Genomic DNA, 14730 nt, shown 5'->3' on the forward strand with positions numbered 1-14730 from the left:
GTGAGTGAGTGAGTGAGTGAGTGAGCTAGATATTACATGCACCAAAATAATTCTGGTTTTAGGATGGATTTCCAAAATTTTGCATGACTCAGGGTACAGATATCAGCTTTTAGTGTTAACTACTGTAGAAACCATGAGGATTAGAAACTTTCTTATATGTGCAGCCTTGAGGGATTATGGCATTGATTGTGAGAGCCCCAATTTAGAAACAATAAAAATTTCTTTTAAGAGTGACACGATTAAATAAATCTTATGCAAGTACTGTTGAATATAGTACAACAATTTGAAAGAATGAAGTCACTAATTTGAAAGATGGCTGAGACATATCGTTTAAAAATGCATGAAACCGACTATATTATATTCTGAGAAAGGCAAAACTATGAAGCCAATAAAAATATAGGTGGTTGCTGGGGGAGGGAGGGATGAATAGGCAGAGGACAGAGAATTTTTAGGGCAGTGAAAATACTCCATAAGATATTATAATAATGGATATATGTCATTACACATTTGTCTAAACCCACAGAATGTTCAACACCTAAGGTAAACTACAGACTTTGGGTGATCATAATGAATCAATGTAGGTTCATCTTTGGTAACATGTGTACTCCTCTGGTGAGTGATATTGAAAATGGGGGAGGCTATGCATGAATGAGTGCAAGAAGCACTTGGGAAATCTGTACCTTCCTCTCATTTTTGTTGTGAACCTAAAACTGTTCTAAAAAACAGTCTGGAAAAATACATTTAAAAATATCATTCATGTAGATAAAAACACATAACGAAAATATATTCTCCAAAAGAGAAACATATATGGAAGAAAAAATTTGGAAGTACATGGACCCTGTTAATATCAGTATCAGCGTACCTATCTACAAAAGGATTAGGCTATCAAGGATGAACTTTAACCTTATTTATGATTTGATTATTTTTAAATAATGAAAGTGTATATTCACTACATAATATAAAACATTCTAAACAAATAATTTCAACTGATTGTTTTTTCCTGGTTTAGATTAATTTGTTTGTCCAAGAGGTGTTACTTTACATTGTATCCATTAGGCAAGAGATAGTGCCTATCAGAGTTGACAATAAGTGCAGAATGATTTCATTTTAATGACCTTTTAAAAAACTTTTCCTAAAAAAAATCACATGGTTTCAGGCAGGGCTAAAAATAATTGACCTTCAAATCTTTCTAAGCAGTTCTGCAGTGAACCAGGACTTACTATTTGCCCATTCAGTTCTTCCAAATTCTTAATGCTCTATTCTTTTTTATTCTTTATTAAATTTATTGGGGGGACATTGGTTAGCAACATTATATAAGTTTCAAGGGTACAAATAGTATATCATCTATACACGGAAGGAGAACTGACTCTGGGTGGTGAACACACCATGTAATACATAAATGCTCTAGTCTTTGCAGCACTGATATAGTCCTTAGAAGAGTACCTTGTTCTCAGTAGGTTCTTTAAAATTTCATCAACCCAGTACCTTTACATCATAAAGAGTGACTAAACTTAAAAAAAATTTAGCTATTGCCTCCATTTTATTCCCCCACTCCCAAATTCAAATAAATAGCCACTGGAACTGCATCTTTGCAAAATAGGCAATATCACCACATGTCTGCTCAACCTCCTAGGCAAAAAACTAAAGAGGAGCAAAGAAGGACAGCATCTGCAAAAAATCTGGGAGCAGTGGTTCTATGTATATTTACCTAAAAGAGGAAGTTAGTTTTTCCCATACAGTCAACACATTCATTTATTAAACAAGTATTTTGAGGTTTCCTGTTTTATGCTAGACACCATTCCAAGTTCTCCCATAGAATAAATCGGAACGCAAGAATGTTTGAAATAGGAAACAAATGGAGTAAAGGCATCATTAATGACCTGGGTTTTAATTCTCCTGCACTGATCAACACTTTCAACATTTGATAATATGATTTGCAAAAAAAAAAAAAAAAAAAAAGCAATCAGGTAAACATGGAATACAATTCTCCCCATCCTCCTTTCTTGGCCATGGAGTCTTCATACAGCATTTAAAGCCTAGAGCTATTACAGTATTTATTATTGACATTTGGATAATTTTTAAATTTCACTGGCATTTCAAGTCTCCTAAGTATTAAATTTTGTGTTGATATTAGCATTCCCTTTCCTTAAACCCGTGTCTTTTAGTCCAAATTCTATGAGACTTTTTCCCGTAGGCTTGATTCCTACCTATTAAAAGGTTAAGTTTCATAGACACAAACCAGCTACTTTCTTCCTTCTTATTATCAAAATATGAACACGCTCCAAAACTATCTATGACATATTTCACAGAAATGGCTGCCAATGACAAACTTTTTAGAAAGAAAATATTGGTCTATATTAGAATAATTTTGTACTCTAAATGGTGTTAGGAAACTGGTGAAAAGTTATGTGATTTCTGTTCCATATGTTTTATTCATCTCTTGTCATAGAAGTACATTTGTTACTTGTGGTCAGGAAGAGAAGATAAATAGAGTTCACCAATAGGGAAAAGGACTTTGATGATCTCAGTCTCTGGAACACCTCTACCAGAGTCGTTATGAGCTCTAATAAGTATGCAACTTATGCTTTTCCCTTTGTAATTTCCTCAAAAACTATTTACTATTCTATTCAAGGTTTAACAAACCTTTTACTTAACACAGTCTGCTACATTAAATTAAAAACATTTCAACCAATTTCAGAACCATTCTACATGAAAAGAAAAATATACAACTTTGACAGGCTAGTATTTACAAGGAAGAAAAGGTCTTAGAAAGTTATTTTTCTCCATCTTTCATATTAACCAATTACAATTTTTGCCAAACTAAATATCTTGTGAAGATCTCTATAAAATGGCTTTGCAATAAGGCACTACTATCATGTTTTACTTTCAAGTGAAAAAGGTGGTTAAACTTATTTGTTGGAAAATTATTTTAAAACATCCCTCTGTACATACATGTAATTCAGTATAATGTAATCCCATATGGAAATCTTCCCCCTGCTTCTGTTGCTAAATACACCAAATAGATTTCTTTCTAACATGATTCTCCTGGTGCTCATACTTTAGGAAGTTTCCAGTGAACTCCATTTAGTATTTTTGTTGAGAGTCCCAGGTACAAAAATATAAATAAAACAGTTATGTGTTTTCTGTCTTATTTATAATCATTCTTATCTAACACTCACACATGTTTGAGTAATAAAAAATGCATTATGATTTGTCAGTTTCAAGTGATTTGGGAAAGAACATGAAGATTTCAGGAACAATGGCAAACCCTGAATGTATTTCTTTGGAAGAGTCAAGCATTCTAATTTGCTGAAAAACAATATTCAGGGATTATGCCTGTTTTATTCACCAGCTCATCTATTGTGCCTTGCAAGTACTCAGCATGTGGTGGCTATTAACATAGAAGAATACATATTTTACAAATGAACAAGCATGTTACACTGAATTGGAATGTTCTAGGGTAAATTTTCCCCTCCAAATAGACTTATTTTTTAGAGGTAAAGATAATTTCTTAGAATAAAATAGCCATCATTTTCATCTAAAAACAGCTTATGAAAATCTATTTGCAGCCTGGACTAAACAAGGTAGTTACTGGCATACATAATATAATTAAGTCACATCAAATTCACATATCAACTGTACTTTTATTTCCTTTCTACCAATTAATGGATTAAATTGCAAGTTCATTGGGATCAGTTGTGCATTTTTAATATTGTTAGATTTTATATGTATGTCTGTGTGTACACACACACACACACACACACACACACACACTTAAAACAGATTATCTGGATAATAGCCCTCCAAATAATTAATGGCAATATAAATATTATCTTAACTATCTTAATTCCTGCTTCCATTGTCAGAAAAAAAATTAAGCTGCCTGGTTCACAAAAATTAAGCTCCCTGGTATTGTTTTAAGGACTAAAGAAATATTTTTATGTTAAATTTACCTGGTTACCCATCCATATTTGAGAGGCCCTGGGGAAGTCAGCTCAACAGTTGTGCAGTTCAACTTTGGCTAGACTTTGTTGATGGAGCCATTTCATAATTTTATTACTGCCAGCTTGATTTTAATTTGAACTGAATCTTTCAACATATGAAGGCAAGCCGTACTTATTTAAAATGAATTACTGAGTGATTCACTGATGAAACATTCTGGGGATGCTAGAAACATTGCTGGATGATTTAATAAACCAAATAAAGGGATATCCAGAGGGTAAATTTATTGTCGCTACTTGATTTGGAACCTGTGACCCCGTAACTCTCTGTGCACAACTGTTGCTGTGGTTATCTTACCTCCAACACTGGACATTCTGGAGGACTCCTGATGAGAGCTGGATTTATGGCGGTTTTGATTTTTCCTTTTGTTGGCTGCTCTCACAGATCGAAGAAGCACCTCACTAGCCTTGAAGAAAGCCACCATGAACGGTTGTTTTGACTGAGGCCCATGTCTTCCCACAAGACCAGCCGACTTGACGTTGATACTGCGTCCTAGAACAGAACATACAAGCACTTGGTTTATAAAAAAGAGAGAAAGCTTCCCTAACGTGAATGAATTCTGAGGGTCCTTTGAAAAAGGAAAACGTTTTAAAGCATTACCAGAATGTTTTCTTAGTAGGCCAAAGAGTCTTATAAACATTGAGAGTTTACTATTACAGACAAGTATCCATGCTTCGTTTTTCTTTAAGTGTATTGGGGTGACAATTGTTAGTAAAGTTACATAGATTTCAGGTGTAAAATTCTGTAATACATTATCTATATCTCACATTGTGTGTTCACCACCCAGAGTCAGTTCCCTTTCCATCACCATATATTAGACCCCGTTTACCCTCTTCTAGAACCGCGCCTCCATGCTTGGTTTTTCCATTTGCATCATTCTTCTACCACAGAACACCCTGGGGCTGCCTCCACTAACTTCTCAGCAGTACTACAAATGGGAAGGTTGGAAATTTCCAGGTCAGCCTGGAAATGTCCATATGATATAACAATTTAAAAAATATTAGCTATGAGCTCTTCTGCTTTAAATTCCCTATAATTTCCCACTAAGTGATAAAAGCTGAATGGCTGGCTGGATGTTTCTACTTTCTCCAGTTTATTTCGAATCTTTCAAATATTAATTAGTGCTGATAGCCTCCCTCCCCATACCTTTCAACTCTGGCCTGTACTCAGCAAAACTGACAAAGCTGTGCCCTACTTCATGCTCTTCACAGGTCATTCTAGAAGCTCCTGCTGGAGATAGAGTTTTCGTTTAAGCTCTGATTTTTTTTTTTCTCAAGAATAATTTCTCTCTAAATAATTTGATGTAAACATGAAAATTTCAGAATTCTTCCCCGGCTGAGGAATATTTACTGAAAGGGTTCCAGAAGATGCAAACCAAACCGTAGATTTTCAGAAAGGAGAAAAATGCCATGTGAGTTTGGAGTCTGACTTTAGTCTCTAAACCAGCCTGCATCCCAGATGTTTCTGGGCCAATGGTGTGGCTATATCAGAGAAGAAGGGCCTATACAGGAGTAGCTTAGATATCAGGGTGTCCTAGAGACTAGGTGTTGATAAAGTACCTCTCCCATTGGGGTAGTAATAATAATACTTCTAATTATAATGTCAGATATGCTTGGAGCACTCACTATGTACGTGCTAGGCATTTTACTAATTTCCATGTGTTAGTTAATTTGAATCCACAAATACACTACAGGTTACGTATTACTATTTTCTACTTTTTACAATTCACTCTTGGTATATACTCTTCTAGTTTAAAATAATTATCACTGAAAATATTATATATAATATTAATATATAATGATATTTATTAATATAATATATATAAAGCAAACCATTGGCCGATATCTACTTCCATGAAAATCACCCAGAGAGGATGAACTAACCTTAAATTGTAAATTTCTTTGAGAAACTCAAAATCCATGCAAAATTTCCCCTCTAGATACAAAAATTACTAGTCTTTGAACAGTAATCTATGTGGTCTGAATTATGTGCGTGATTGACTCTGCCTTGCCCCATGAGAGTTGTGCATGTTTTCTTAAAATATTTATTCAGCAAAGACTGTGGAGCAACCTCAATCCATTATAAGACCTGACCCACCTTAGAAGAAGCAAAGGAAAACAAGTCCCTGAAATGGCATCAATGGCATTTTAGCAAATAAACTCTTGCTCTTAACAAAATTTATTTTGGCAGCATAAACACTTTTGTGTATACTTGTATTGTGCAGAGACCTTCTACCGTCAGAAAATGAGAGTGTGTCATGTGAGGCTGTACAGCTGTTGGGACAGACACAGAGGTCCTTTAAATGTGGAGGTACTGGTTTAAAAAAAAGTGTGCACCAATCCAGGCAGCGTCGGGGTCCTCAACAATTGTTCTACAACATATTGGGAAAACTTGTTCAGTTCCTACAAGTATTAAAATGGCCATCCGCCTCACAAATGCCACTACACTCAGTCCAAAGAAAGACTTACAAATAATCAAAGCAGTAAACCTTAAACAAATAAGCATATAGGTTTTTCTTTTAAATGCAAACTTACAGTGGCTTTATGCCAGAGTCTATATTTCTTAGAAAAACTCTATCACTGGCATAAGTGAAAGAGGCAGTTTGATTTGTGGTCAGAGCAGTTTCCATTCTACTTCCACTGTAACAAATGTATTAATTCAGCTCAGACTTCCTCCTTCTGGCAGCCCTCTTGCTGTAAAAAGAGAAATTAGAAGTTCCAGCCAAATACCATACCTTGAACTGACCCACTTCAATACATAAACACTTTTACAACATGTTTATTCAGGTGTAGCACTTGAAATTGGTTTAAGATGTTTCCAGTGACAGAGAGCTCAGCAAAAGAAGAAGAAGAAAAAAAGAAAGAACTGAGAAACTTAACTGTTACGGAATAGAATAACTGGCAATCTGTTCTTCAGATTTTTTGGGGTTTTTTTTCCTGTCTTGGAGTGCAACATAAAAAGTATTTGTCGAGCTTTTATTTTGATTTTTTAATGAAGTGTTAATTTAACAGGAACTAAATTTTTACTTGTGTACATTGATGACTGAAGAAATCATTTTTAATATATGATCTTTCTAATACTGGAATAGGTTGCTGCAAGATGTTCACAAATGGAATATAGTAAAATCGGTTTTCCATTCATTACAACACACACAGAGCCTTTTATAGTTAAATAAGCACTTAACACAAAGTTCCAAGTTTCCTTTGGTTTGCAAGAGGGTTTCTTTTATTATTATTTTAAAGACTTTCAATATTTTAATTTTTATCTGTAGAGAAATAATACTGCTCTAAAGATTTATGTTCTGAAAACTGTAAAGATGTGTGTATGTTACAAATATGGGTTTCTTGGGCTTTACAAAGGTGGATATTGTGTGTGAAGCAAAGTACCCTTCAAACCAATGTGAACTCCCTTTAAAATAACTTTTGATATTATTAAGTTTCCTCTTGGTTTCCTTTTTACTTCAGCAATGAGGTGACTATTAAGATTCCATAAGTTAATGCTTGCTCAGTTACTCTTGGTCTTGAGCTACACTATAGAAGCATTAACTATTTGACCTACTCCTTCAGACACAATATACCTACATTGATTATGTAGACTAAACCTTGTGAATGGCTGAACAGTTGTTTTTGTTAGAAGTGCTAATGGGAAACCAGACTCTATTACATATATATTGAAAATAGTGAATCTTTCATAAAATGTATTTGAACATGTTGAATTTTATTATTAAATGCACAGTATGATTTAGACATTGGAAATATATAAATAAAGAAGCCTACCTAACACATTTTGATTTTTAAAAGACTATATGTAGGTGTGTAGCACTGTGGATTTACTTTTCAAAGCTAATTCTTAGTTTTGATTTCCAGTTAAAAATATGTGGAATGATAGATAGATAATAATAAAGATTAAGCATTGGCCATACAGTGAAAATAAAAATGGGGAGGGGTAATAAAAAATATTACATTAAAAGGGTGGTAAAGACATTAGCTTGAGCCCAAGCTTAGTCATCTTAGGATTTGGATATGTGTAAGCATAGCTAGAACATTGGCGGGCGTAATTCACCAGGCATGTATTTGAATGAGGACGGAGTGACCTCATGGGAAAGAACTCGTCCTAAGGAAAAGGTGAATCCCTAACTCACTTATTCGGAACAATGTCCTAGTGTGTATAAGGAAGCAGTGATCTTGAGTCTGTAACTCGGAGTACCTTCTGGCACAGCTCCAATAAGATTGCATGACTAACTCCTAAAGAACAAAGGGAATTCAAGAAAATCTAATAGAAATTTTTACTTTAAGTCCCTGTAAAATACTGGGTGGGAAAGGTATCACTACTTTGGAGTTTGGTTAACAAGTGGTGGGAAAAGGTTCTCCCTACATCAGAAGAGAGGCCGCCAAGCAGCTCCCTATTGGTACAGGACGGCAACAATGAAATGTAGGTCCAAGATTATCTCCTGTACCAGCATCAGGATCAGTGTCAGCATGAGCTTCAGAGAGGTAGCAGCTTAAAGGTGAGCAAATCAGGAATCTGATGGCACTGGGAATTTTAAAGTGCACCAACAAATGTACCAAAGCAACAGACAGTGTGGTGTTGGGATGAAATTGCTCTTAGACAAAGAGGACACTTCCCTTGCAGCATATCCATGCCCTAATGTTGTATACTAGGAAGAAGAAAGAGATGTAATCTAGTAAATGTATAGGGTGATCACAAGAGAAGGAGAAGAATTTGGCTGTTGGGAGTTGTTCAAGCTTAAATACACTTGGGGGCTCCCACACAAACGGGAGGGCAGAGGAGATAGGGAAGGTTCTTTGAAGGATATACCAGCATTCCAGTGATGTTACTGACGGCAACTAGACCCAAAGAAACATTGTTTGTGCCCAATTATCCCAGGTTTGTGTGTCATAGAACCCTTGGATTATAAAATGAAAGGGGTAATAAGAACAAAAATGGGAGTTCAGACTTTGGTATTGGCAGAGGTATTTGTCTTTAGCATTTACAAAATGAATACCCATTAAATCTGCATGAAAAAAATTTTTAGAACTATTCATATGTTAGCCATCTTATTTTCTCTCAAAATGATTGTACAGGTACCGAGGGAAAAGAAACAATTTGGGCAGCCAATATACAGTAATATAATTTCTCAGTTGTGTTAACCACAGAGTGAATCAAGATGGGGCTAGGATGATGTCTTCTAAAAGAGAAAAAATTATTCTCTTCGCACAGCAATCAAGTAGGTATGGGGCTCATACCTACTAAATATTGTCATAATTGAAGCTGGAGATTCAAGACTTCCAGATCTGCTCTTCTGACCCTTACGACTTGGTATAAGCACTGGGGTCAGGGTCTGGTATACACATCTGACTAAGGACACAACCATTTCAAATTTAGAATCATAGTCAGGTAAGCTGGCAAACCACAGATCCATTCCAAACTCACTGGTTTTGTATTTCAGACCATTCTTTTTGGAAAATGTGACTTTCAAAATGTTTATTTCTTTAAAAACAGGGTTATTAAAGGAGATTCTGACATAAAACAGCTCTTCAGACACATGTTGATGTTACAAGGATAAGTGGTTCCAAATAGGAGCATTTAGTTTCCCTCCAGAATACACAGTTTGAAAACATTCATTTGAGGATTTATCAGAGTCTAAACGTTGATATCACTGTAAGATGTTAGCATAAATTCCAGTTTTTTTCTCTCCTATAAACCCACAGTAATTGACTGCTTAACCCAAAACACCTGTGATAGAACTTGTGCACAAATTACCTTTCCTTCATTTCAAAACTCTCTTGCAGCATCCTTGATGGACTATAGAAAACAAATCAATGCATCGCTTCTCATTCAAATATCTTCCTCATCTTTGTTATTTTCAATGTATGATTAAATTGGATTCTGATGCTCTTCAATTATAGCTTCTATGACTCTAAATTGTATTGGAAATTTACCCTTTTTAGAAGCAGATGATTTAAAATGTGCAGAATTCTCTACCCAGCATATAGATTAAATCATTTTTATATCAGATTTTAAGGAATGTGGAGAAGATACAATTTTGTCTGCTTAAATTCCATATGCACTGTAACTCTGTATAATCTTAAATTAAGCACATTGCAGTATAGCTCTGAATTTCAACTCTGTTATAATTTGAACATTTTGCATAGTTTCTAGTTTGATAGTAAAAGCACAGACCTATTGCCAGATATAAGAACATGTATTTGAAGTATCACAAACAGAATTTTACATGTGTGTTCAGAATTTTCTTATTTTTTGATGGTTTACATTACCTTATAAACTCAAAAACAAAGAAAGGCTGGTATATTAAACTAGTTCAGTGATACTGGAAGCTCACAGTTAAGTGGTATTTCAAAAAAAAATATTTTCGAACTTTAGACTACAAGATAGTTAAGATTTTTGTGTGATTCTTTATACTATTTCTGGGGTTCTATTTAACCAACCAGGCTCCTCATGCAATGCCTTTTCTACAGGTTCCCATTCTCTGCTTTAGACTGACATTTCAAACAATAAATTAAAAATTAGCAATTTATGTTACATTAAATATTATATATTTACAATTCTATATTCTGTATGAAAAAGCATCAAAAACGAAGGAAGGAACAAATGTAATAATATATGTGAATAAGGATAGGATTCTATGGCTGATGTTAAAGGAGAAAAATACATACGGGAGGTATGAAATCCACAGAGGGCAATTGGAAACCATATCCTGACGAATTGACATGAAATGTGAGTTGAGAGTTATCTGCAGATAAGAAATGTGGTTACAATTCCTGGTAATATGGCAGTAGAAGGAATCCATTTTCCTCTGCGATTGGGTGTGTGGGAGGGTTAGAGAATTTCAAAGGAGGAAGAGATTTAAAATAAATTGAAATTATTTCTAAAAATTTTGCAAAAGGGGCTGTAATTCCGTCTAGTTTGAGAAAGTAGTAGGATTTAGAAAAGTGGATATTTGATCAGAAACACCGGCATGATGACGGAAGGCTTGATGGGGGAAAATCGCAAACAGTTGAGAACTGAAGCTCATGGGACGCCAGGAGGAAGGGCCTGAGGAAAGAAAGGCTGAGAATCATAAAGGAACAAGGGCAGAAGTGTGTGCCTAGTTGTGGAAGTTGTCCAGAATGCTCAAATGTTTTGCTGCACTGAGGGGGGGACCGAAGTGATGGAAAATGATTAGTCACCTTCTGTGGGACACCAGTCTGAAATGAGGAGGTGTATTCTCTCAGGCATGACAAGCCCAACAACTGCTTTTTATATGGACCCTATTTTCAGATAGTGGAAATATGAATCTGAAACTGAGAATTGCAGTTTACCTTCACATAGGCACTTACTTTTTAATAGCTCTTCTCTTTATATATAGCGTCGTTCCCCTGAGGCTCTACAAGCTTTACAGACATCATCTGTCACATGCCCCCAAAAGACTGGTTAGCAGTTGGTCTTACAGTCATTTATTTTAAGAAAGCAGAAACATTCTTTTCACAAAAACATGGGGAGAGTGAATTATTTTTAGTCTCTTTTCCAGTTACTATGTGACTTTTTAAAATAAAAAACTGTACATACACACACACACACAAACACACACACACATCTTTCATTTAAATTATAGGAGATTTAAATAAAACTATTATGAAGCAAAGTTTCAGCAGAAATCAACGAAAAGGTCTTTAGAAACTCTTTCTATGTATTAAGATATCAATGAAGAAAAACTTTTAGACTTCAAACTCATTTTAGATTGTTTTGTAGCAGTGAAATTAATTTAATTTCATACACTGCATTTTATCTATAGTAGGGGAAATTGGTCTTTGAAATGAACTTAATGCAGTTAATTGGGAAATTTATGAGTGTCTAAAGGAAACATTCTTTTCTACCAGCTTATATGATATATTATTCAAAAGAATTTTTATCATACAGAAAAGCATGGTTCATTAAATGTTTGACCTTTTCTTTCAATTTGATACATGAACCTGTGAAATAATCACAAGCCACTTCTAGAATCTTTAAAATAGTTCAATACCACCAAAATGGAAGACAAATACATTATCTTGATACCTAGTAAAGAGAAGGAATGAAAAAAGTAAAGGGTATTTTTCAAAATATGCAGTGAAGAACTGATACTAAGATACCTAATATACAGAGGATGCCCCAAAAAAAAGTATGCATATTTTAAGTAAGGAAAAAACTGTATTAAAACTGTAATACTCAAGATACGAGTATACCAATAGCAAAAAGATGAATACAAGTCATGTGTATACATTTTTTGGCACCCCCAGTGTATGCCATCGTAAGTGTTTACTTTTGCCAAAATAAAAAAGAAGTAAGACATTTGGGACTTAATTCTCTCTTATACACATGAAGGTTGGGGGTCACAAAATATTCTTCTGACTGAAGAGAAGCAGAATTTTTCTTCACCAATTTCTCATGTCTTTGTCTATGGCAAGACTGTAAACTTGTCAGTCCCACATAAGGACCAGATCTCACACTACCATAATTTCACGTTGGCACCCCAAACAAAAGCATCCTTCTGAGCTGTCTACATTACAAATAATAGCTGGATTTCAAGAATGTTTACTTTTGGTCAACCTGGGTCATCAGCATCATCTGATCTTATAGCATAAGTAGAACTTTCATATTTCTATCAGTTGCATTACTTCAGAGAGAAATCATGTGACTATTTCCACATATAAATATAGCTGGTACCCAAAAGTAGTAACAAACATGCCCTTTAAAAGGATCAGAGAAATTGCGAATTGAGAAGGTTAGCAAATTCAATATCCCTGAGTTGAAAGAGAAGCAGCAGCTGCCGTTAATTGAAGCTAGGTATCTTACCAGTTGATTTACATACATCATCTTAGTTACTGCTCATAACAAAACAATGGTTACATTTCAAAAATTAATAAAATAAGGCTCAAAAAAGGGTCAGATATTTAACTCAGCCAGTCAACCCTCAAGTAGTATGCTATTCCTTTAAGTACATAGTGTTCCCTTTTCTTAGGAATTGTTTAGGCTGATGCTCGCCTTGGGTCTCTGCTTTTCACCATAGGAAAACTGGAGGAAAACCATCCATCTCACAGGTCTGTCAGTGACAGACACACTATGTCTGTCAAGAACTATGTTACAGCCGCTTCGTTTGTTAAGTTCAAGATTGGACTTCCCTCAGTAAGTGGGAAGATAAGCACGCAGCACTCCTTGCCAGCAATGAAAGGGCTGGTGGTTTCCCCAGTTTCTATTCCACTCAAATGGAAACTTGCCACAATACAGAGAAATTAGTATGCATTTTAAGGAGTTGGGATATGCCATTTACCTATCAAAATATTTCCCCTCTAATTTCAAATTTTGATCACCACTTGCAGTACATGCTATTGGCATAGGTCATTGGATGCTTTTGTTTCCGTTTTGGGTTTCCTTTATCCCCTGGGAGCTTCCCCCAGCTCTGCCAAAGTTTCCACCAGCCACACAGAGCTTCCACCAGCCACACAGAACCACAGTGACTCCTCACACCTTACACTGACTAAAGGTTCTCTCTTCTTCCGATGTGCACTCTGCTCATGATGCAAAACAAGGACTGCTGTATTTTTGCGATATGACTTTAAGAAATATGTTCCAGAATAAATTAAATTTGTAGTGGAAAGAACAATGGGAAAGATAGAGTTAACATTAGTGTATGTTGCGAATAAGGAGAATCTCATATTCTTCATGGCCCTATATCGATATTACCATGAAAATATTTACTCCTCAGATCATTAGTTAAACCCGGGTTGGAGTCTAGAATAAGGAATATAACAAACAACAGAAACTGGAATATGTTCCTGACATTGGCATTTGTTGGGCAAGATTGGTGCTCCATGGTTACTGTTCTGAATTAGGGAAAATCAAAAACAGAAATACAGATGTAGCCAAACACTTTCATTGCATTTTCATTAAGGGAAACCTGAAAAATGGTAAAATACATCTTTCACCAGATAATGAAGCAAGACTAACTCCTGTTTGTCTCTGCTTACTTTAACTCATTGATTTCAAAACTCTTTTTCATGTATGTTTTTGAATTGTGATGCTAAAATTTGGATAAGCAAATTATGTTTACCATACAGGTCTCATTTAAATATGAACATACTATAAATTAAAACACAGAAAATTGCCTTTAAAACCTAGCTTTAAAACACTGTGTATATAATAGATATGCTAAAACAGCAAATTCAAGGTTTTCAATTTATTACTGAATATATTCTATCAACATTTGTTTATAAGGGAAAATTATTTTTTCACTACAAATTATTCTACAAGATTAACATGGGCTATAAGAGGCCCATTACAGAGTTCTGACTAGAGAAAAGTATAATACAGATATAGATATTTAAAAAGGAATCAGAATCATAGTTCTTCATTTTCAACAGAACTAAGCAATCTGTAAATTAGATGCAAACCATTTTGTTCAAAATATGTTTTCAAAGGTTTTTAGAAAAGTAGTTACGCTTCTCCCAATTAAACTCTGCTTATGGGAGGGGGGCGGGGGAAAGCCAAGGACACTAACAAATTAAAAATGTATTTCATTGCCAGAGATTTTTCTTTTCATTTTTTGCTTCTCAAAACACAATTTAGGTAGTCCAAGACCGCTTTAAGATTGGAACAACACCAACTCACTGTCAACTTTGATAATAGGAGAAGACATGGTATGATGAAAGAAAGGGCTGATTTCATACTGACTTTTTGCAATATAATAAG

At 34.9% G+C, this 14730-nt stretch overlaps 1 protein-coding gene across 1 annotated transcript in view; it reads right to left on the bottom strand.

Annotated features, from left to right (window-relative positions):
* Window positions 1-14730, bottom strand: part of BMP5 (bone morphogenetic protein 5) — a 111334-nt gene that overhangs the window by 11776 nt on the left and 84828 nt on the right. Inside the window, exon 4 of the mRNA XM_033103610.1 lies at window positions 4300-4494. Coding sequence (XP_032959501.1) covers window positions 4300-4494 — 195 coding nt within the window. The remainder of the gene's footprint in view (window positions 1-4299; window positions 4495-14730) is intronic.

The sequence above is a fragment of the Rhinolophus ferrumequinum genome, chromosome 3 (assembly GCF_004115265.2).
Source record: "Rhinolophus ferrumequinum isolate MPI-CBG mRhiFer1 chromosome 3, mRhiFer1_v1.p, whole genome shotgun sequence".
Classification (NCBI taxonomy): Eukaryota; Metazoa; Chordata; class Mammalia; order Chiroptera; family Rhinolophidae; genus Rhinolophus; species Rhinolophus ferrumequinum.